This window comes from Salvia splendens, chromosome 20 (assembly GCF_004379255.2).
Source record: "Salvia splendens isolate huo1 chromosome 20, SspV2, whole genome shotgun sequence".
NCBI lineage: Eukaryota > Viridiplantae > Streptophyta > Magnoliopsida > Lamiales > Lamiaceae > Salvia > Salvia splendens.
The window spans coordinates 20,126,256-20,150,303 of NC_056051.1; the positions used below are offsets into that span (position 1 = coordinate 20,126,256).

General features: G+C 43.7%; 3 protein-coding genes and 1 non-coding gene across 4 annotated transcripts; 3 read left to right on the forward strand and 1 right to left on the reverse strand.

Annotated features, from left to right (window-relative positions):
• The first annotated feature begins 2,601 nt into the window (after positions 1-2,601).
• On the forward strand, positions 2,602-8,722 carry LOC121782529. Its single transcript, XM_042180404.1, has one exon. The coding sequence runs from the start codon at positions 2,960-2,962 to the stop codon at positions 8,594-8,596; it is 5,637 nt and encodes a 1,878-aa protein (XP_042036338.1). The 5' UTR covers positions 2,602-2,959; the 3' UTR covers positions 8,597-8,722.
• On the reverse strand, positions 3,512-3,618 carry LOC121783122. Its single transcript, XR_006046537.1, has one exon. It is a non-coding gene; the product is annotated as a small nucleolar RNA R71 (small nucleolar RNA).
• Positions 8,723-11,665: 2,943 nt separating the features above from the next.
• Positions 11,666-15,225, forward strand: LOC121782530 (protein EARLY FLOWERING 3-like). The gene is made up of 4 exons (XM_042180405.1): positions 11,666-11,773; positions 12,208-12,944; positions 14,116-14,167; positions 14,259-15,225. Exons 1-4 carry the CDS (start codon positions 11,717-11,719, stop codon positions 15,093-15,095), a joined length of 1,683 nt encoding a protein of 560 aa, XP_042036339.1. The 5' UTR covers positions 11,666-11,716; the 3' UTR covers positions 15,096-15,225.
• A 7,362-nt stretch (positions 15,226-22,587) lies between these two features.
• Positions 22,588-23,810, forward strand: LOC121780558 (zinc finger CCCH domain-containing protein 20-like). Its single transcript, XM_042178156.1, has one exon. It carries the CDS (start codon positions 22,603-22,605, stop codon positions 23,773-23,775), a length of 1,173 nt encoding a protein of 390 aa, XP_042034090.1. The 5' UTR covers positions 22,588-22,602; the 3' UTR covers positions 23,776-23,810.
• The last annotated feature ends 238 nt before the right edge of the window (positions 23,811-24,048 follow it).

The following is a 24,048-nucleotide window of genomic DNA, read 5'->3' on the forward strand; positions in this document are numbered from 1 at the left end:
TGTTGGCTCTTCTGCAGGAAGGTTAAGAACTCCTCCTGCTTCTCGGCCAAGAACAGCTTGACAGCTTCATTTAAATCGGGCTGCTGGGAAGACTCGGTGCGATGACTCCTGGAGTGGCTTGTTCCTTCTTCGTGAGAACCGGAGGTAGATGTCTCCCGAGGCCGTTTTTCAGACCTGCGAGCTGGACTAGCTTCCTCACGGTTATCACGAACGGTATTATGGGTGTTATGTGATCTGGTATGCATTTTTTTGGGGTGGAAAAAGGGTCAAAAATTCGCTTTATCACAAATTTGGTTCTCTGTTTCCCACAGACGGCGCCAGTGATGATTCCGCGAAAATTTGATGTTAGTGAATACAGGAAAATACAGATCACGACACAGAGAATTTACGTGGTTCGATTTACTGAGGTAAATCTACATCCACGGGAAGAAAAGAAGGCAGAGTTGTATTGCTTGATCTGTTTTCTACAGCTTACAATACAGACTTGCTATTTTGTATTTTATCTCTAGAGATCGAGAGAATGTAACCCTATCTATCAGATCTAGGTTCTATTTATACAAAGGACCAAGATCGTGGCATGCAGCTATTTACTAGGTAGTGGATGTCGTGGAGATCGTGGCGATCTTGCATGGGTCCACTATCCTGCATGAGCTAATGACTGCTTGACACCACTAAATAGATCGTGGGTGTAGTGGAGGTGGAAATCCTGCATGAGTCCACTATCTCCTAGTTCGGTCAAATACTGAGACCGAACTGCTGAATTATGGCCGAGCAGCTTTTGCCGATCTGAGAGTAGAGCTTGATGCCGACCTGAGAGCAGAGTTTGATTGGTTGGCTTTTACCGAGCTGTAGGCTGGGGCCGAACTCTTTGGTTGTGCCGAACTGAACTCTGATACTCTTTAGTCATGCCGAACTGATACTCTTTCTTGGGCTTTAGGCTGATGGGCTTTACTGCTGTTGGGCTTGTTTAGTACCTTGTTTAGTACGTACTCCATCAATTGTGTGTATATGCTGTTTCAGAAATAGAAAGAGAAGAGGCTAAATATATGTATCTATATATTGAGAGAGAGAGATGATGAAGAGAGGGAATGATGGGGAGAAAATTATGGGGCCTATGTTTCCTAGGCTTCATGTAAATGATACTGAGAAGGGAGGGCCAAAAGCACCACCGAGGAATAAGATGGCCTTGTGATGCGAAGCTTATTTCCTATTCTTTACCCCGGATTTCATGTTAATTATAACTCACCAAGTCGTGCTTTGAGTGTAGTTTCGGGTGTTAGAAGCTGGAAGTTCGTCGGAAATGCATAGCTGAGATTCCAGAGAGTTCGCCCGGTCGGGCGTTTTGATGTTGCTAAACGCCCGATCGGGCGTTTCCATTTTGTGCATGCGGAGTCCAGAAAGTTCGCCCGGTCGGGCGTTCTGATTTCAACTAAACGCCCGGTCGGGCGTCTCCCGCGAAGCCATGCAGAAGCATATCGCCCGGTCGGGCGATTGGTCTTTCTAAGTTCGCCCGGTCGGGCGTTACGCATGAGGATTCCAGAAAGTTCGCCCGGTCGGGCGATTATTGACGACACAAAATGCCCGGTCGGGCGTTTCCCCACGATACCTCCAGAAGCCTTTCGCCCGGTCGGGCGATTATCCCTTCTAATTTCGCCCGGTCGGGCGTTTGGTGGTTCAACTGCATTTCAGCAGTTTTCTCGGCAGTTTTGCTGGGGGAAATAAAAATAGAAAGGAATTTACAGAGAAGGAGGGACAGAACGGAGAAGAAGGAAGAAGAGAAGAGAAGGAGGAAAATCTACCCGACACTCCGACGATCCGACTCCGCCATCCAATTCTACTCCGAAAGAGCATGCCTTCTACGGTTTTAATCATTGAATTTATCATGTATCAAGGCTAGGCTCATTTGTTGCTCCAAGTTGTGAATTAGACTCGTTAGAATGCTTCTACACTTTTGAACTCATGTTTGATATCATTGATTGTGTTTAATGCGTAATTCTATTACTTTAGAGGCATCTTTTGTGATAGATATCTAATCCTTGTTTATTGTCTCTTTAACATAGACATGGATGGATTAATCAATTGTTTGCTATCAAATTAGAACTGTTCAGGGGATAAATTGATAGTGGATTAGGTAAGTGATTATAGTAGACGACGTTCGTTCCCGCGCATCTGCAGGAATTAAATGTCGTTGAAAGTTGGTTCATGGAACAAGTGTTCAGCTGACTGTGAACTATACGTCGTAGACATGTTCAGTGCACGCGATTAGGTTGATAAGTTAATCCCAAATTTGTGTGTGATAAATGTGTAGAATGATTCGAGTCTAAGGAGCAACTTGGAGTGACCTGTTTTTCTCGTGTTTAAAATCCTTGCGTAGTTAGTTTGTTAACTTAGTGTCATTAATCATCAAAACCAAAAATCGAACCTTTTTATGCTTTGTTTAGCGTTGAGTTTTAATAATCATTCCCTTCCCTGTGGATCGACACCTAAAATACTACACACGAAGCTGTATTCTTGCAGTTAGTGATAATATTTGGGTAATTAAATTGAACTTGCGTGCGAAATTGATTTGTTTTACAAACCAGTATTATCCACATCAAGTTTTGGCGCCGTTGCCGGGGAAGGCAATCGATTATTTAGCTTATAGTTTTTGTTTGTTTTTATTTTGTTTGATTTTACTTTTTGAGTTTTATAGGTACATTGTTCGTGTTCTACGGTGTGATAGCCATCTACCACGTCCGGACTTGAAGACGAAGGAGTGTATTATTTTAGGTAATATTTAGCTAACTCTTAGTTTAGTTTTAGGTAGTTTTGTTCGCACTCTAGCACACACTTTTTATAGTACTTACCCCGAAGTTGTCGAGAGGTCTCGCTTTCGGTAATAGGAATTATATTGTGCTTGTGCTTGGTGTATTTTCTGTTGTGTAGGTAAAAATAAAAAAAATAAAAATAAAAAAAGTGAATGCACACGCGATCACAGGGTACACCACCGTTTGGGTTGCTCTGTTATCAAAGAAGAAGAGTTAGAGGATCGCCTACTGAAATCTTCCCGGACTATCCGAGTCCAATCAGAGGCAACTTGTTCAGCGAGCCGAGTACAGAAAGAGATTCAGAATCAGAAAGTGAGATGGCAGATAACAATGAGATACCACCACCTGTTGTGAGGTTTGGCGATACACTGAGATCGGGAATTGAGTACCCCGGAGAGTTTGCTTATGCGAACAACAACATCAACATTCCACCTCACTATATTAGTTTGGTGAATGGGGGGAATCTTTTCCATGGACGGGATGATGAGGACCCGGTGAGCCACCTCAATGCCTTCTACGAGTTGACGAACTCTCACAGACCCCCGAATGTGGAACACAATCTAATCAAGAGGGTCTTATTCCCATTCTCTCTGAGGGAGAAAGCAAGAGCTTGGTATGACTCTATCCCGGGCTACAACATAGCAACGTTCCAAGAGTTGAAGACGTTGTTCCTCTTGGAATACAATTCTCCTATGAAGATTGAGAAGTTGAGAGAGGAGATCACCTCTTTCCGACAAAAGTATGACGAGTCCTTCGCGGAAGCATGGAAGAGATTCACGGAATTGATAAGGAAATGCCCAAGTCACGGACTAGCTCCGGGGCATGACCTTTTGAAATTCTACAAGGGACTCAACAGTGAAGGCACGGGATTGGTGACTGCAGGTTCGAATGGGAACCTAGATGATCTAACTCACGATGAGGTGAGGGCTTTGTTTCAAAGGCTGGCCAACAATCAACGGAATTGGCACAATCCAAGGCGAGGGGCTGATAGAGCGGGAGATACATTTGGTGCTACCAAGGATGCGGAAAGAGTGACCGCAATTGAGGCTCAACTGGCGGACATTAGCACTCAAATGTCGTCGATGACAAAGGCAGTTAAATCTCTTCAACTGACTCCTCAACCCCAAGCTGTGACGGTGATGAGATGTGGGTTGTGCCAAGGCGGGCATCATACTGATCAGTGCCCAAGTCTTCAAGGACCACCTGTGGAAGATGTGAACTATATTGGCAACAATCGCCAAGGGTTCAATCAAGGCAACCAATTCAACAATCAGCAAAATTGGAGACCTCAACAAACGGGATGGAATCAGGCTGGTCCTAGCAACAACTCGGGAAATCAATGGAGGAACAACACTCAACCGCCGGGTTATGAGAAGAAGCCAACCGTCGAGGATCAGTTGGGGCAGATTCTCTCTTTCATGACTAAGAGTCAAAAGGAGAACGAAATTTTCAAGGAAAGGACGGTGGAAAAGTTTGGGCAGATGGATGCGACAATGAGGAATCTTGAGACGCAGATAGGGCAGCTTGCCACGGCATCACACACGAGGATTCCTAACACCATCCCGAGCAATACCGTACCTAATCCGAGAGGCAATGAACAGTGTAAGGCAGTGGTCTTGAGAAGTGGTCGTGAGTTGGATTCGACACCATCAATGGACGGCCAAGGTACTTCCGGCATCTCACACGCAGGGGCGGATGAGATGTTAGGCTTGCATTCCTCGCACGCAGGGGCGGACGAGGCATGTAAGGGAAGTCCCGCGTTGGTGCAGGGTGCCCAACATGGTCAAGAACAGGCTGCATCCGGCAGCAAGGAAAATGGTGTAGAAGCCGAGTTAAGTGAGAAGTTTTTGGCAGAAAAGAAGGGAAAGCAGAAAGTAGAGATGGGATCAAATGGACAGCTGATGACAAGTCCGGCATTAGACCCGAAAAGCAAGTTCAACTTCCCTGATCACATTCCTCCTCCACCATATCCACCGAAGAGGAAGAAGAGAGCTCCAAAGGAGAAAAGCTTCGAGTGGATGATGAACGTGATTCGAAAAGTGAATGTGGATGTATCGTTGGTGGACCTCTTCACTAATTTCCCCAAGTTCTCCAAGTTCTTTAAGGACATGATGGCAAACAAGGAGAAACTTCAAGACGAGGGAATAGTGGCATTGAGCATGAATTGCTCACAATTGATTTCGGGAATGATGCCCATGAAGAAGAGGGATCCGGGAAGTTGTGTGATTCCTTGTGAGATAGGCAACACAATTTTCACCAAATGTCTATTGGATCAAGGATCGGGGATCTCACTGATGGCATTGAAAACAGCACGTGCCATTGGACTGGAGAACAGAATGGAGCCCATCGACATTGCCCTACAACTGGCTGATCATTCCATTGTGAAGCCCACTGGAATAGTAGAGGATGTCTTGGTCAAGGTAGACAAGTTCGTCATCCCCGTTGATTTCATAGTATTGGATATGCCCGAGGACAAAGAGGTGCCAATTCTGTTTGGCAGACCGTTTCTTGCCACAGGGGACGTGTTGCTAGGAGCAAAGGACAACTCGGTCACGTTTAGAATTAATGGTGAGCAAGTGACCATTAATGTGGAGAAAGCGATGAAGCATCCTAGTGATGCAAAAGCGTGCTTTAGAGTTGATGTCCTCGACAAGTGTATCTTTGACAAGATGCGTTGCTCGGCAAGTATAGAAGGAAGCGTTTATGATAAGGGGAGCTTGGAAAGAGACTTTGGTTCGATAATTAAAGTTGATTTTGATTTTGATGAAAGTGAGGATGCTCAAATTGATCAACCAAGTCTAGAGAATGAATGTGTGGTGGATACTTTCGTGGCGGATGTGCAGCCCTCAATTGAAGTACCACCAAAGCTAGAATTGAAGCCACTCCCGACAAATCTGAAATACGCATTCCTTGGTGAGGATGAATCTTTACCGGTTGTGATATCGGCGATGTTGAATGATGAAGAGGAGTTGAAGTTGATAGAGCTACTGAAGTCACACAAGAAAGCTCTAGGTTGGTCCATTGCCGACATCAAAGGAATTAGCCCCGCAATATGCATGCATAAAATCTTGATGGAAGATGGAGCTAAGCCGGTAAGAGAGAGACAAAGGAGGTTGAACCCACTTATGCAGGAAGTGGTTGAAAAAGAAGTGAAGAAATTGCTGAAATATGGGATGATCTATCCCATTTCCGATAGTGAGTGGGTTAGCCCGGTACAATGTGTACCAAAGAAAGGGGGAATAACCGTGACCGTCAATGAGAAGAATGAGGTTTTGGCAACTCGATTGGTGAACTCATGGAGAGTTTGCATGGATTATAGAAAGTTGAATACGGCGACGAGAAAAGATCACTTCCCGTTGCCATTTCTGGATCAGTTGCTCGATAGGATTGCGGGTTATTCCCATTATTGCTTTCTAGATGGATATTCGGGGTACAATCAGATTGCAATTGCCCCGGAAGATCAAGAAAAGACGACATTCACATGTCCTATTGGAACTTATGCCTTCCGTCGGATGCCTTTTGGTTTGTGTAATGCACCGGCTACATTCCAACGTTGCATGATGGCAATTTTTTCTGATATGAATGAAGACATCATGGAGATCTTCATGGATGATTTCTCCGTCTTTGGATCCTCATTTGACTTTTGCTTAGAAAACTTGAGACGGGTCCTACAAAGATGTGAAGAATCAAATCTCGTGCTCAATTGGGAAAAGTGTCAGTTCATGGTCAAGGAAGGCATAGTGTTGGGACACAAGGTGTCAGAGTTGGGGTTGGAGATGGATAAGGCGAAGATTGATGTGATCTCAAAGTTACCTCCCCCAACGAATGTGAAGGGCATCCGTAGTTTCCTTGGACATGCGGGATTCTACCGACGTTTTATAAAGGATTTTTCAAAGATTGCAAAGCCACTTTGCAACTTGCTTGAAAAGGATGCCAAGTTCGTCTTTGATGGGAAATGCCTTGAGGCATTTGAATTGCTGAAGAAAAAGCTAGTCGAAGCTCCTATTATTATCACACCCGACTGGTCAAAGCCGTTTGAGCTGATGTGTGATGCTTCGGACTATGCTGTGGGGGCCGTTCTAGGCCAAAGGAGAGACAAGGTTCTACACGCTGTCTACTATGCTAGCAAAGTACTCAACGAAGCTCAACTGAATTACACCACGACAGAGAAGGAAATGCTAGCAGTAGTGTATGCTTTTGAGAAGTTTCGTGCTTACTTACTTGGCACGAAGGTGGTAGTGTTTACGGATCATTCGGCTATCAAGTACTTGATGAACAAGAAAGATGCAAAGCCTCGGTTGGTGAGGTGGATCCTTTTACTACAAGAGTTTGATGTGGAAATCAAAGACAAAAAGGGGACCGAGAATTTGGTAGCCGATCATCTGTCTAGATTAGAGGGATTGGAAGAGACGGAAGATGAAAGAAAGAAAAGGATAAATGAGAAATTTCCCGACGAGCAAGTGTTGCAAGTGGAGGCTCGGGAAACATATGTGCCGTGGTTTGCCAATTTGGCAAACTACCTTGTCACGGGCATTATACCAGAAGGGTTGTCATCTAACCAAAAGAAGAAGTTTTTGAGTGACACTCGCACATATGTTTGGGAAGATCCGTTTCTCTTCCGGATTTGTAGTGATGGAGTGATTCGAAGGTGCGTTGGAGAGCATGAGCACCTTCAGATTTTGTCTGCATGCCATGATTCGTTGTATGGCGGCCACTTTGGAGCACGACGAACTGCTTTTAAAGTGCTTCAGTCCGGATTCTTTTGGCCATCGATCTTCAAGGATGCAAAAGCCTATGTAGAACGATGTGACAGTTGCCAAAGAGCCGGCAATATCTCGTGGAGAAATGAAATGCCGATGAATAATATTCACGAGGTAGAACTTTTCGATGTTTGGGGAATAGACTTCATGGGACCGTTTCCCAAGTCTAATGGGCAGCAATACATTCTCGTTGCTGTCGACTACGTATCTAAGTGGGTAGAGGCAGTGGCCTCGGCAACCAATGATGCCAAAGTGGTGTTGAAATTTATCAAGAATCACATCTTTAACCGCTTTGGGACACCACGAGCCATTATCAGTGATGGAGGAACTCATTTTTGCAACAAATTGTTTGAAAACCTCCTAGGAAAGTATGGTGTCCAACACAAGGTTGCTACCCCTTATCATCCCCAAACAAGTGGTCAAGTTGAAGTCTCCAATCGTGAGATAAAGCGGGTGCTTGAGAAAGTTGTAAGGCCGTCTCGGAAGGATTGGGCTCAAAAGCTAGATGATGCTCTGTGGGCCTATCGAACGGCGTATAAGACCCCGATTGGAACTTCACCATACAAATTGGTATTTGGGAAGGCTTGCCATTTGCCGGTAGAGCTTGAGCATAAAGCTTTTTGGGCTTTGCAAAAGCTTAATTTGGATTATGATGCTGCAGCCGAGAAGAGGATGTGCGATATGAATGAGATGGATGAGTTTAGGCTTCATGCATATGAGAGCGTTGATCTCTACAAAGAGCGTGCTAAGAGGGTACATGATGCAGCCATTAAGCCTCGTCAATTCCATGAGGGACAACTGGTCCTTTTGTACAACTCTCGGCTTAGACTGTTTCCGGGCAAGCTCAAGTCAAGATGGTGGGGTCCCTATGTGGTGCACAAGGTATACCCCTATGGTGCTGTGGATGTTCGGGATCAGAAGAATGGTAGCATTTGGAAGGTGAATGGCCAACGCTTGAAGGCCTATGTTGGAGTTGAAAGTGGCACGGAGACAGAAGAGGTGGTCACACTAGAGAATCCGAAAGTGTAGACCAAAGATGAAGAAGGTCGAGCCAACGACTATAAACAAAGGCGCTGATTGGGAGGCAACCCAAGTTTTTATCTTTCTTTTATCTTTTGGTTTCATATGTTGGAGGTTTTGTTTGCTCAATTCTTTCCTCCAACATTTATTTTGAATTGAGTGTTCTTTTTGTAGTTTTTGTTTTTTTTGTAGGAGCAATTGGGAGTTAGGATTGGAGCTTAGGAGGAAGCACACCTGCAAAGGATTTTTACACCCACCCTCCCACCCGAATGCACTATGGACGTCATGCCAAGTTTGGGGGAGTTTCCTTTCCCTTTACTTTATTTGTCTTCTTTGCATGCATTGAGGACAATGATGCATTCAAGTTTGGGGGGGTTATGATTGATTTGTGATGTATGTTTTTTGGGTGTTTTGCGTGATAAAGATGTTTTGAATCTATGTAGTTGACGGGTGCATGCTTTATCTTCGGCTTTCTGGTTAGGAAATCTTACTTGATTTTACTTCATCTTTGAAGCTTAGGATGAATGGAATGGGTGCATGAATCTATTTGAAAAAGCATGTTGTGATTACATCCGATTTCTTAAGTTGAGGAGAGTATGAAAATCGCATGACTTGTGGAAATTATTTTGGATTGATTTGTTTTATCGAGTGAAGTGCTTGCGTTCGTTTGTGTTAACGATATGGGAGGACAAGGCACTAGGATGAACTCCATGGCCAAATGATCACATGCCTAGTCCTACACATGATCCCCTAGAAGCCACTTTGAGCTTAATTTCCTATTATTTGTGTAAACACTTAGCCAAACACTTAGCCACTGAAATAAGCCTAATTTTAGCCTCATCGAAAGACCTTGCTACTGTTTGGGTGCTAAATACTAGTTTGAGCTTGGTGGTTGAATGTTGAGTGTTGGGTGGTGTATTGCAAAAGTGTAGACATTTCTAGACTTGATAGAAGGTGAAAAGAATGAAGTTCTAAGAGAAAAAAAAAAAAAACAAGAAAAAGAAAAAGACGACCTCCAAATTCACAAAAGTCGAGGTCTTTACAAAAAAAAAAAAAAAAAAAAAAAAAAAAAAAAATAAGTTGATGAAATAAAGATAGAGCTTCTATGTTTGTTTGTGTAATCTCGTCTGGAATAGATCTCAAGTTTGGGGGAGTGTGGGTTTGGTTGTAATTTTGTGTTGTTCGATCTTTGGAAGGATGTTGTAGGAGGGAAGATTTTGGCACTCAAATGTGTAGCCTTTGAGCTCACTATCCATACTTATCCTACCTCGTCCCTAGCCCCATTACAACCTTGAAATAAGACCTTGGACCTTATCGTTGATGCTTGTGGATGTTGTGTAAAGAACTTGGTAGAGTTAAAGAGGTTCGATTTGAAATCTGTGAGTCTATGTGGTTAGTATTGCTTAATGAGTCAATGATGATGGTTTGAGTTGTTTGATCGCATGCTTGGACTTATTTTGAAGTGCACCTTAACTTGACGTTCTAGGGGGATGAGTGATTGTTCTTGAGAGTGGGAAATCTCGATTGGAAATGTTGGGGGTTTAGATTTTGTCACTCACGTCCCTACATGATTCTTTGTGATGAAAATTTCTCTGCGGGGTAGACTTGCGTTGAGTTTTTGTGCTAAAAAATGTACCTTGCTCGGGGCGAGCAAGAGCTTAAGTTTGGGGGTATTTGATGCGAAGCTTATTTCCTATTCTTTACCCCGGATTTCATGTTAATTATAACTCACCAAGTCGTGCTTTGAGTGTAGTTTCGGGTGTTAGAAGCTGGAAGTTCGTCGGAAATGCATAGCTGAGATTCCAGAGAGTTCGCCCGGTCGGGCGTTTTGATGTTGCTAAACGCCCGATCGGGCGTTTCCATTTTGTGCATGCGGAGTCCAGAAAGTTCGCCCGGTCGGGCGTTCTGATTTCAACTAAACGCCCGGTCGGGCGTCTCCCGCGAAGCCATGCAGAAGCATATCGCCCGGTCGGGCGATTGGTCTTTCTAAGTTCGCCCGGTCGGGCGTTACGCATGAGGATTCCAGAAAGTTCGCCCGGTCGGGCGATTATTGACGACACAAAATGCCCGGTCGGGCGTTTCCCCACGATACCTCCAGAAGCCTTTCGCCCGGTCGGGCGATTATCCCTTCTAATTTCGCCCGGTCGGGCGTTTGGTGGTTCAACTGCATTTCAGCAGTTTTCTCGGCAGTTTTGCTGGGGGAAATAAAAATAGAAAGGAATTTACAGAGAAGGAGGGACAGAACGGAGAAGAAGGAAGAAGAGAAGAGAAGGAGGAAAATCTACCCGACACTCCGACGATCCGACTCCGCCATCCAATTCTACTCCGAAAGAGCATGCCTTCTACGGTTTTAATCATTGAATTTATCATGTATCAAGGCTAGGCTCATTTGTTGCTCCAAGTTGTGAATTAGACTCGTTAGAATGCTTCTACACTTTTGAACTCATGTTTGATATCATTGATTGTGTTTAATGCGTAATTCTATTACTTTAGAGGCATCTTTTGTGATAGATATCTAATCCTTGTTTATTGTCTCTTTAACATAGACATGGATGGATTAATCAATTGTTTGCTATCAAATTAGAACTGTTCAGGGGATAAATTGATAGTGGATTAGGTAAGTGATTATAGTAGACGACGTTCGTTCCCGCGCATCTGCAGGAATTAAATGTCGTTGAAAGTTGGTTCATGGAACAAGTGTTCAGCTGACTGTGAACTATACGTCGTAGACATGTTCAGTGCACGCGATTAGGTTGATAAGTTAATCCCAAATTTGTGTGTGATAAATGTGTAGAATGATTCGAGTCTAAGGAGCAACTTGGAGTGACCTGTTTTTCTCGTGTTTAAAATCCTTGCGTAGTTAGTTTGTTAACTTAGTGTCATTAATCATCAAAACCAAAAATCGAACCTTTTTATGCTTTGTTTAGCGTTGAGTTTTAATAATCATTCCCTTCCCTGTGGATCGACACCTAAAATACTACACACGAAGCTGTATTCTTGCAGTTAGTGATAATATTTGGGTAATTAAATTGAACTTGCGTGCGAAATTGATTTGTTTTACAAACCAGTATTATCCACATCACCTTGTATGAGCAGCTTAGCATCCCTTCACAGAGGTTCAGCCATTCCATGCTGTCGCATAATCCGAGTAATAACGCTGCCGGTTTGGTATCTCCATCGAGCCAGGTAATCTTTGAGAACCTTATGTTTTTGGTAACAAGCTCCATTTTTTGAATTCGTTTCACCTGATAAGATCTATTATCAAGAGATGTTGTACTTCAGTAACAAGTCCTTCAAGTTCAGGTTATGGTTAAAAGTTTGTGAATGTTGATGTTAGTTGATCCATCTTAGATCTATATATTGTTAACCACTGTGGTTTAAATGTGTGCTAGTTCATTAGCGTAGTCTATTCTGCTTAAACGGGTAGGGGCGAGGGTAAGCTGTATGAAGCACACACCCGTGTGCTGGTAACTTTGGAAAAGGTATATGTAGCTATTGAAGGGTTTTCAGATGTAATCGGACCAACTATTGATGTTTGTCCCCTTGGAGGGTGTCTATGATTTGCTAGTTTCGTTGTTGATAGTTTTTACTCTGATTGCTTCGATCACTTTTACAAGCAGGGTGATGGGAACGACAGGGGTATGTTTTTTGCTCGTCAACTACATCCTATGCACCCATCTGACATGCAATACAGCCAGTATTCCGAATTAAGCACTCCACTGGCACAAGTTGAGCAACGAAAGAAAGTGGATGAAGATGACTATATGGTTCCTGTTTTCATCCAGCCTGTACCTGCAAAAATCGATAGATATAGCAACCGAATACGCCAGCAGAAGTTTTCACCCTCCGATCCTCCTCATCCTTCGTCGAAGTTCCAAAATGCCAAAGGAACAGGCATGTTTGAGCACAGTGGAAGCAAGAAGGGAGAAAATTCAAATGAGTCTATGGCTTGCCAGAAGCAAACCGTTTTGTCTGTTAGTCATGATCCAGAAACTAGATTAAGGACTGATGATAGTGGACAGCAAGAGCTCTTTGCTGATTCACGACTTTACAGTGATGGTCAGAATAGTGCTGCTATGGGGGATAACATGGCAGCTGCAGCGAAAATAAATTCATCTGATTCAGAGGAAGCTTCACTATTGGGAGAGGAGAATATCATCCATGATCTTAGTGATGACATGGGATTTCATGGAGATGAGTCTAGTAGGCCTCCGCAAAAAGGGGGCTTGGAGAGGGGCGACAGTGTTTCTGAATCATCCATTTTGAATACTGAATCTGCGCTGGATATAACACCAGACGATATTGTAGGTATATTAGGCCAGAAACATTTCTGGAAAGCAAGAAGAGCTATCATGAAGTAAGTTACCGTGCTCTATGCTGTATATGCAATGTTTAAGAGATATTCCATAATTTTGTCATGATGATATGTTGGTGTCCAGTGCATGCTAGATATTTGGAGCACTGTCTAGTTATGAAGTTTCTGGTATATCTGGTCATTTTATTTCATTTCTGCTTCAACTAATGGCTTCAGAGAAGAATGGTAAGTACTAAAATGTTGGATATTTTAAGAGCATTCTTTTAGATTTGCTGCATCAATATACAAATTCTGAAAGGTTACTTAACGTCAATGGAGAATTTTACAACGTGGGACCCCCTCTTGGTCAAAAGTTTCCTGATTTTATTAATGTTGCTTTACGTTTTATTAATAGTTAGAGTCATGTGTAGCATCGAGGATTTTTTTCCTTCAATTTTAGTAGTTTCGCATGGTTAAACGGTGGGTGGCTTTGGTGCAGAATATTAATACCTCATAATGAGGAAAGTTAATTCTTCAGCCACCTTTGATGTATTCAGAGAGCGCATGACATTTTTTATAGCATGGTGAGTTCATATGAGATTATATCATTTGGTTTGAGTGAGTCCATCAGCCATGGTCCATTCCTTCTTGTCGGTTCTGGTTCGCTTTTTTGTCTTTTGGGATATTTTTGTCATTATAATATTGCTGGAGGAGCTTAGATGACTAACTGCAGATGCATTGCTGGTTTTGACATCAAGACGGAAACACGCTGTATTAATCTTGGCCTATCATCAGAAGAACAAGTGTTCGAAATTTTTTCTATTAAACGAGTAACTTGAAAAATTGATAGTCTTCTTCTCTCAGTTCCTTCGAGAAATTCTGGGCCATGGCTTTATGACATTCACTTACTGAATATTAGAGTATCTCATGCATATGATAGTAGCTATACACATAAGGTATGATCATGTCATTATCACCATGTATAGTTTTCGCATCTCAATTGGCTCTATATTTATTTTCATTGGAAATCATCACCCTCCCAAATCATCCTGGTGCTACTTTGTTGTTTTTTGTCGTGCCTGTTCGATTTTCACAATTTTAAGAGGTGAGCCATGCTGGGACTTGAATGATCTTAGTGTTAAGCAATGTGATAATGACTGCTACTTTCGCTAAGCTGCGTTACTTCATTATCTTTTCGCTGCATTTTTCTGACTAATCTCTATCCTGTTTTCAGTCAGCAAAGAGTTTTTGCAGTTCAATTATTTGAGTTGCATAGATTGATAAAGGTAAAGACCATCTCTTTGTTTGGTCAAGTGGTTTGTGATGAATGTTATCTCATTCTACGAATGCTTGTTTGTTTAAAAATGTCTAAATCAGGTTCAGAAAATGATTGCTTCATGGCCAAATCTTTTGGTCGAGGACTCGGGGTTTGTCAACAAGCCTACAACACCAATACTCGGGAAGAAACAGCCTCTGGATTGGAATGAAAAAGGCAACTCAGATAATCCACGTCACAAGAAAGAACGCTCTGCTGAAAACAGTCTTGAGAAAGTGCCCTTTTCTGCAGCTCAAAACGAGGTTACACCTTCAAGCTTCAGGCCGTCTGCAGACAGTGCTCGATCACCGCCTGCCATCACAAGGAACGACCCTAACAATGCCCGAACCACTCTTGTCAATCATGCAGAAGGGCACCAGTGGTTGATTCCTGTGATGTCTCCTTCAGAAGCACTGGTGTACAAGCCGTATCCAGCACCCGGATTTCCTGGCCAAGGTTGTGCCTCGGGGCCAAATCCAGTGCCAGGTGGCTTCCTGCCTCCGGCATTTGGACTCCCTACTGCAATGCCCCAATATCCTTTTCCTTCGTTGCATCCGTACTTCCCTTATGGCAAGCCGATGATGAGTCCCCACTCCGTCGCTGCCATGCCTACTGAGAATAACGGGAATGGGCTGGACCGGCATCCATCTGAGGAGATCGAAGAAGTGCAATGGAGCAGTTCTAGCAGCCCAAGTGAGAGACAGCCTAGTAGCAGTGTGGAGGGAGCAAACATTCTCCCAGTCCCCCCTACGCAGTCTTGTCCTTGGGTTCGCACCCCTCGGGTGATCAAGGTTGTGCCGCGCAATGGTGTATCGGCGTCTGAATCTGCTGCAAGAATTTTCCGGTCCATTCAAGAAGAAAGAATGCAGCATGATTCAGCGCAACTCTTTTTCCTTTAATAAGATCAAACTTATTCTTTACTAATAATATTTTTATTACTTTTTCTTTCTATCTTTTTTGTAATTATTAAAATTTATATCCACCTAAGACCGTATACTCTTAATGGGGACAGAGGGATTACTTTACAAATTTTGCAGCACTAAAACTTTATCGTCGACAAAATTAGTTTTGTAAAAGCATGTACTAGTAAATACTAGTACTCGCTCCGTCTCTAAAAAAAATAGAAAAAATAGTAGCATAGTGGAAGTAGTTGAGCGCCCTTCATTTTGGATAAGATTTGAATACGTGGAATAAAATTAGACGTTAAGCATAATTCGAACCCAAAATAGGGTGGGGGAGAGAGAGAGGATAGTCAAATTCACGAGCAAAGACAAACTCAATCCATATCCCAAAACAAACTCCACGTATTCACTCTTTGCTTTCAACGGCCAACCCACCAACCGACACGTGCTCCTCACGCAGTGGCGGTGATACGCCTCACGTGACTCGCATGTGCCCTTTATTCCTACCCTACAGATTTTCTCTCCGATTCGGGGACATGATTATCATTTGGATAAACCCAGATATTTTGCCTGCTGGAGATTGCGCCCACATGCGTAGTCCACATTTACTTGCCACGTCGGATGCTTCCGTGTCAACCTTCATTTTATGTAGTTTACTAATAATACTTGAAAATAATCTTGACATAATTCCGAAAATGATCAAATTCGTGCCACAAAATATAGTTTTAGTCTTATTTAAACAAACTAAGACAATTATTATTATTATTATTATTATTATTATTATTATTATTATTATTATTATTATTATTATTATTATTATTATTATTACTACATTTGAGTGCAATATACCGTCGGAAGTAGGAATGGGGAGGTATAATTTTGTACACATAACTGCACTAGAAATCAATAAATAAGTAGGGTATGGATCATTAAATTTTATTGTGCTTGGTAGTTGGGGTGACAAAAGCCTCTATTTAAAGCATCAATTAATCACCCTTTATTGCATTTTCAATTGCCTTTGGATGTTTGTAGATGAAAATGTCCTTGTAATACCTAACGTGACGGTGCCGCTGATGTGCAGTAAAACTATAATTGATATGTAGATATACTCGTAAATATTAACTGAATTAAATCGAATCTCTATAGTCTACAAATTTAATACTTTATCGATTTAAAGCCTCGATTTTTTAAATCCTACTATTTTAAAATATTATTGAACTTTTACGAAATGAGACTTGGCTTGTTTGATTAATCTCCAAAATAAGCTTTATTGATATCCGTAGGATTGAGCTTGAAGTAGTTGCAATTCGGAAGTCGCAACAAAATTAATTCCACGTGGCAGCGCAAGGTGACACCTGCGTGTGATGAGATTCCCCAATTTTCCTCTAAAGCACACCATCCAGAATGCCGCCCAGCCGACCGCTCAGCCGAGCACCGGCGCTGGGCGGTCTATTGCAGTCGCCCAGGGGGCGAATGGAGAGAGAAACCAGGCAGCGCTGGGCGGTCGCGTGGCGCTGGTCGGTGCGCTGGGCGGTCCGCTCGGCGCTATTGCAGCGCCCGGATCGCCCAGCGCACCGCCTAGCGCGAAATTTAAATATTTTTTCACGAAACACTATATATACGCGCTTTGCTCGTCATTTTGATTCGCACCACTTGTTTTAACGAGTACTCTCTATATCTTATTATTGTATTTTTTATTATTGTATTTTTTTAAAATTAATGTATTTTTTTAAATTATTGTACTTTTTCAAATTTTAATAGTATTATTAAATTTTTCCCGTATATGTCTGGTAAATTAAATTTCGTATATTGTGTGATTGTTAATTATTTCATTTTGTATATATTTGTTAATAGTGATGTGGATATTATGTGGCTAGGCTATGGTTGGGCTATTGCTGGGCTATTTGCTTGTTTTGATGATGTGGCAGGAGGATTTTTAGTGCTGATGATGTGGCAGTGGCTAGGCTATGGCTGGGCTATTGCTGGGCTATTCCTATTGTGGATGGCCTAAGAAAACGCAATATAAGGCCATCCACAATAGGAATAGCCCAGCAATAGCTCAGCCATAGCCTAGCCACTGCCACATCATCAGCACTAAAAATCCTCCTGCCACATCATCAAAACAAGCAAATAGCCCAGCAATAGCCCAGCCACATAATATCCACATCACTATTAACAAATATATACAAAATGAAATAATTAACAATCACACAATATACGAAATTTAATTTACGAGACATATACGGGAAACATTAATAATACTATTAAAATTTTAAAAAGTACAATAATTAAAAAAAATTACAATAATTTTTAAAAAAGTACAATAATTCACTCCTCGTCGCCGTCGTCGTCTCCTCCGTCGCTGTCGCCACCATCGCCTCCGCTTCCGTTGCCGCCGCCTCTACTCCCGGCGGCTTCCCTCCGTGCCGCCTCCAAATCCTCCTGCATGCTCAGGAGCAATGTTTGAAGCAAACTCTTCTCCATGGGGTCCACCGCCGCCCGCCATTCGGCCATCGTCTTGACCATCTGAGCGCGCGTTTGTTGACGCGCGAAGAATTTGAGATCCGCTGTGGATTGGCCAAGGGGGGATGCCGACTGGACCTCCTGTGAACCCCCGGAGACCCCCCTCGCCTCCCGTTGAGCCCGCCTGTGCCCAACCGAGCGAGTACGGTGAGCAAACGAACGAGGGGTTGGGACCTCCTGGGCCGTCTCAGAGTGGTCGTGGAACCACCGCTACTGCCGCTGAAATCACCGGAATAGTTCAACCGTTGCTTCTTCGGCCAGCCAGAGTCGACACCTACTCGGAACTTTTCGGAGTCGTTCAGCACAAGATAACAGTTCCAGTAGGTGAATTCTTTGTACACCCTCTTCAGGGGGAAGGCTTTCTCCGCTATCCTCCTGCAGTCGTCCTCCGTTTGCCCACTGCTCATCATGCGGAGGGCGTTGGTGTACAAGCCCGAAAATCGGGAGACCGCAACCCTGATTCGGTCCCACCCCTTCCGGAAATCCTCCCCATTGCGTGGCCTCCCCTCCGGGCAAAACCTCTGGTAGGCTGCTGCTATCTAGCCCCACAAGTTGACGATCCTCTGGTTGTTCGAAACCTCTGACTCCATCCACCTCCCACGGGGATCGGGGGAGTTTGAGATCCGCTACTCCCTGAAGTAGGCTCGTTGTTGAGATCCATTTACCGTTATTGATCTTGTACAAAAATTTAGATATAGAGAGTACTCGTTAATACAAGTGGTGCAAATGAAAATGACAGGCAAGTCGCGTATATATAGTGTTTCGGAAAAAAAAATAAAAATTCGCGCTAGGCGGTGCGCTAGGCGATGCGGACGCTGCAATAGCGCCTAGCGGATCACCTAGAGAACCGCCTAGCGCCGCGGAACCGCCGAGCGCTAGGCGGTTTTTTTCGCGAAATCCGCTAGGCGGCTTCAATAGATCGCCTAGCGCACCACCGCCTAGAGCCGGCGCTCGGCTAGGCGGTGCGCTAGGCGCTATTGTGGATGCTCTAAGAGCATCCACAATGGGACGGATATTTCGGTAGACATCCCTACGGACTTCCTAAAAACATCTTCTGTCATGTTATAAGGACATCCCACTACACAATGGCGGACATCCCCAAGGACATCCACAAAAAATAATAAAAAATCGGGACGTCCGTTGTGTCAATGCAATGACGGACGTCCCGGAAAGCCTCGGAACTCCGGTGTCCGTAGCGGACGTCCGTATCCATATGCATGCTGGCTGATAGCGAACGTCTGGCACGCCGATCCGACCGCCGGGACATCTGCCATTGTGGATGCTAAGGGCATCCACTACGCGGCGCGCCACCGTCCCGCGTTCCGTCGCGGAGGGACGGAACGCTCGCGCGACACGTTGCATCCCGTGCCAGTCCCGATCCCGTCCCGCGACCCGTGCTGCGAGACACGGGACGGGCTGTCACGCCACGCGCCGTGGCGACGTGGCGCGCCCCTGCACTATGCGTGACGCCCACTCGCGGGCCGGTGAGTGGGCGTCGTCACGCTTAACCAATAAATTAATTTTTTTTATAAATCGAATTTAAAAAAATACTTTTTATTTATAAAAATTATTTTTATATTTAAAAACAATTTTTACAAATAAATAAATACAAGAAATTCGTAATAGCCCACATATATTTGATGTGCTTGTGAATTTTTGAAACTCATTCTTGGTTGCTTCTCTTTTGTAGAGACAACCTTGAATGTTTTATGTTCCACTTTCAATGTGGGACAAAGTCATTCATGGTTGCTTCTCTTTTATAGAGACAACCTTGAATGTTTTATGTTCCACTTTCGATGTGGGACAATGTCATTCTTGGTTGCTTCTCTTTTATAGAGACAACCTTGAATGTTTTATTTTCCACTTTCGATGTGGGACAATGTCATTCTTGGTTGCTTCTCTTTTATATAGGCAACCTTGAATGTTTTATGTTTCACTTTCGATGTGGGACAAAATCATTTTTGGTTGTTTCTCTTTTATAGAGACATCCAAGAATGATTTTGTCCCACATCGAAAGTGAAATATAAAATATTCAAGGATGTCCATATTAAATTGTATTTTAAATTATGTCATTTTTATTTTTTAAGATTTTAATTATTTTTTTTTTAATTTTAAGTTGTATTTTTATTTTATGCTGTAATGTTATTTTAATTTTAATGAAGTGTGTTTGTTTTAATTGAATTGTGTTGGAAAAAAAATAAAACATAAAATTGAATGAATAGTAATTTAAGGGACGGAATAAGAGACGGTTAAAGGATGAAGCATCGCAGGTTCCGTTCCTTAGTTAAGGGATGGAGGAATAAAGTACAGTGGGGCCCTCAAATAGTAGTTTAAGGGACGGTGGGGGGACAGCGTAGTGGATGCTCTAAGTCTTCCGCGATAAAAATGCTAATGTCACGGACCGTGAGGACTATACAAGTCAAAGTTCAATCTCATTGGTCTCCATTCAACTAACGAGCTTCCAGTGGGTCCCTTCGGTAACTTGTGGAAAAACGTTGAAGGGTAGATTCGTGATTTCACCTGTAAAATATTTTGTTTTGTTTTATTTAATTTTATATGATATCGTTATTTTTATGAAATACCAACACAGCCAATTGTTTTTAATTGCACTACCTCTTAATTTTCTTCGATAAACTCATTAAAATATAACTTTACTAAGGCCATCTGCAATGGGGCGGACAATGGCACGCCCGATGGCGCGTATCGTCCGCGCCCGCCATCATCCACCCCATTGCGGGTGCGTGACATAGGCCGCGGACGATCGTCGCGCCCTATACTAAGGGCGCGGAGTATAGCGCGGACGTGCACATCGTCCGCCCCATTGTGGCCTACGCGGACGATGGCCGCGGACGATAGGCCATCGTCCGCGCCATAGTCCGGTCCAATGTGGGCTACGCGGACGATCGACGCGGACGATGGTACGCGGTTTCGTTTTTTTATAAATAGAGTTCATTTGTAATTTCATTTCACGATTTCACTTTCGAAACTTATTACATTTACATAATTACTACGAAATTGATTCAAATCCCAATAGTCCTATGTTTAGCGGAGAGGCGCGTTGGCCGGGTACAGAACCCGGCGAATATCGTTCGTTCGACGCCGACACCCAGTACGATCCCGATTTCAGTACGGAATCGTACGGGTTGTCTGACATGGAGCCGTCTCCAAACCGACCAAGCGCTCCCTCCCGCCGTGACGCCGCAGCGGCCGATCCCGAACTCGCCGCGACCGCTTCCGCCCCAGCCAAAAAGAAGTGGAACCGGCAGCGGGCGCAGAAGTTGCTGCCGCCTCCCGGAAATTGCGATGAGTACGCCCCCGGCCGTACGAACTACACCGACGACGAAACCCTTATTTTGGCCCGGTGTTGGGTAGATATATCGGAAGACCCAATTTTCTCGAACAACCAGAGGCAGGGCGCGTACTGGGAGCGCATCGCTGGCCTCTACAATGAGGCCAAGTCGCCGACCGCGTACAAGCGCAAACGTGAGCAACTCCGCAAGCACTGGGATCAAGTGAAGAAGCAAGTGAAATTGTACGCGGCGGAGTTCGAGAAGTTCACGCGGGCACAAGTGAGCAAACTTTTTTTTATTAATGCGTCGCCATTTATTATTTAGACGTTTTTATTTACTCGTTACTTGTTATTTGAAAACATTTAAATTAATTAAACAAAACAATAAAATGATGATGTGACGCGCAATAAGGCGCGCCTTAGGGCGCCCCACTACAAGAGGGGAGATAGGAGGATAAAACTGATGACGTGGCGCGCCTTAGGGCGCCCCACTGCTGATGCCCTAAGTTACTTTCGTGTTGTAATATAGGCAAAATTAAGTCCTAGTACACTGATTATAATACAAAGTTCATCTCAATAATATTTTAGTTGAGTCTTTTTGAAATGAACTAAAACAATATAAAAATAAATTCCATACAAAATTAAGATTTGCTTGATTTATTTTATCCACTAGATCTTAAAAATAAATGACTGAAATTTGATCCCTAATTCAGTTCTAAAAATTTGTTCAATATTGATCACAACCCATTTACCTACTCTTATTCATAATATTGTATTTCATAAAACTCCTATTAATTTCAGTAAAATAAGTTTATTCGCATTCTCTTATTTTATTCTACTTTACTCTCTATATTTTATACATTATTTTTTCTCTTATTTTGATACTACAATTTAAACTAATACACACCATTATCTATATTTACGTGTTTGAATAGAAATATCTCACTTAGGCTAGTACATAGAGAGTATAAATAAATGAAATTTCAAAAATAGTGAAATTTAAGCCTATTTTAATATATTATTTTTATAATTAAATATAAATAAAGATAGTTGGTTAAATACTAATACATCTTATTATAATTAAAAATATAATAAAAATAAAACAAGACATATAATGACAAAAAAAAAAGAATGATAAATGCCAATGCCATATGAACCAACATTCATCTATTAAATCAACTTAAATGAAATCTAGGATTCTAGGTTACTCTAGTCTAGTCCAGCCCGACTTATGCAATTAGGTAAAGATTGACATTAACAATGATATAGAAGCAAAAATAAAATAAAATAAAATCATAGGAGAACAGATTCTCAAATATAAAAAGATAGCAAAGACATTTTTTGTATTCATATGTATTAAGATGAACAATCAATGTCATAGTATGAAAACTAATAGGAGTAATTAAATTATTAATAGCGGTATTAAGGATTAAGCCGGTCCTACTAGCTAGTACACATAAACGGACCCATAGATATCCAAAACCCCCAGTAAAAAACAAGCATCCGATATTCTTCGGATTTGAAGTAATTTACAAGCTTACGTTATTTCCCATTTTATTTTTCCTCCTTTTCCTCTCAAAAAAAGAGATCCACTTGGTTGTCTATTGTGGAACAGACCGCCACCAAACTAGTCAAATTTACAAAAATATCCCAACCTCAACCGCAGTTAACCCTAACTTAACCACGGTTCACATGCAGTATATAATAGACCTTGGCATGCATTTCCATGGCGATCATGACAGCGCCACTTCACAGACTGAGCTACACTATTCCTCAAAACTCAGCGAAATGATGATGATGATGATTCCGCGCTCAAATCCGACCGTTCAGATCCCTAGCTGGGATCCCTATCTCGACGATCCCAATCCGACGCCTCACATTCACTCTCCACCCATCCACGGCGATGTTACTCAATACGACGTCGCCCTAGCTGCGCTGCAGCGCTACCTCCCTTCGAATAAGGAGGATCGCTCCGCCGCGGCGGACGACGACGAGGATTTCGATTTTCCGGTGGACGCCTACTCGTGCGACGAGTTCCGGATGTTCGATTTCAAGGTGAAGCGGTGCGCGCGCGCGCGGTCGCACGACTGGACGGAGTGCCCGTTCGCTCACCCCGGGGAGAAGGCGCGGCGCCGGGATCCGCGGCGGCACCACTACTCCGGCACCGCGTGCCCTGACTTCCGCAGGGGCGCGTGCCGGAAGGGGGACGCGTGCGAGCACGCGCACGGCGTGTTCGAGTGCTGGCTCCACCCCGCGCGCTACCGGACGCAGCCGTGCAAGGACGGCACGCACTGCCGCCGCCGCGTCTGCTTCTTCGCCCACACGCCTGAGCAGCTGCGGATCCTTCCGTACAACACCGCCTCCGGCGACGAATCGGCGGCGAACGGAGTCTCTCCTAGGTCGCCGTCGCAGTACTCACCGCCGTCGTCTCCTATAGCTGCATCGCCGCCGGCGTCTCCGTTGAGCCAACTCGCGGAATCGATGCGAGGTATGCAGATAAATAAGATGAAATTAGGGCCTGGAATGGGAATGGGGGTGAATTTGGGGATGGGATTGAGCATGAGCCCGCCGTCTTGGGGGGGCGGGTACGGGTCGCCGTGCAGCCCGGTGAAGATCCGACACGGATTCAGGAGTCTTCCCGCGACTCCGGCACGGGCCGTAGCCCGCTCCGGGGTCAACGCGTTTGATCTGTGGGAGAGTTTGTGTGAGGAGGAGCCGGCGATGGAGCGGGTCGAGTCGGGTCAGGCGCTCCGTGAGAGGATCTATTCGAAGCTCGGGAAAGAGAACTCGTTGGATCGGGTCGGGCAGGGCGAGTCCACGGGTTCTGTGCCAGATCTCGGTTGGGTTTCGGAGCTTGTTAAGTGAATATCTTCGGGTCGGGTCGGGTCGGGTCGGGTCGGGTCGGGTGGGGTGATGATGGATAGGGCAGCCTGTGCGTTTGCTTCAGTTTTCTGATTGTAAATATTCTTTTTCATTTTCTGACTCATTGAATATGCTCCGCTTTGTAGATATGGGTTTTAGGCCGGGTCGGGTAATTAGGTTACGGGTTGATTATGATATGTTTATTTTGTGGTTAATTTGGATTGATTTGGGTTTTTATGGGGCCGAAAAGATATTATATGGGAAAATGCATTTGCA

Bases quoted from the DNA above. Each gene is read 5' to 3' on its own strand.
- LOC121782529 (XM_042180404.1), top strand. From the start codon at position 2,960: ATGCACACGCGATCACAGGGTACACCACCGTTTGGGTTGCTCTGTTAT.
- LOC121780558 (XM_042178156.1), top strand. From the start codon at position 22,603: ATGCAGTATATAATAGACCTTGGCATGCATTTCCATGGCGATCATGAC.
- LOC121782530 (XM_042180405.1), top strand. From the start codon at position 11,717: ATGCTGTCGCATAATCCGAGTAATAACGCTGCCGGTTTGGTATCTCCA. The intron at 11,774-12,207 runs GTAATCTTTGAG...TTTTACAAGCAG, and splicing joins TGGTATCTCCATCGAGCCAG to GGTGATGGGAACGACAGGGG. The intron at 14,168-14,258 runs GTAAAGACCATC...TGTCTAAATCAG, and splicing joins AGTTGCATAGATTGATAAAG to GTTCAGAAAATGATTGCTTC.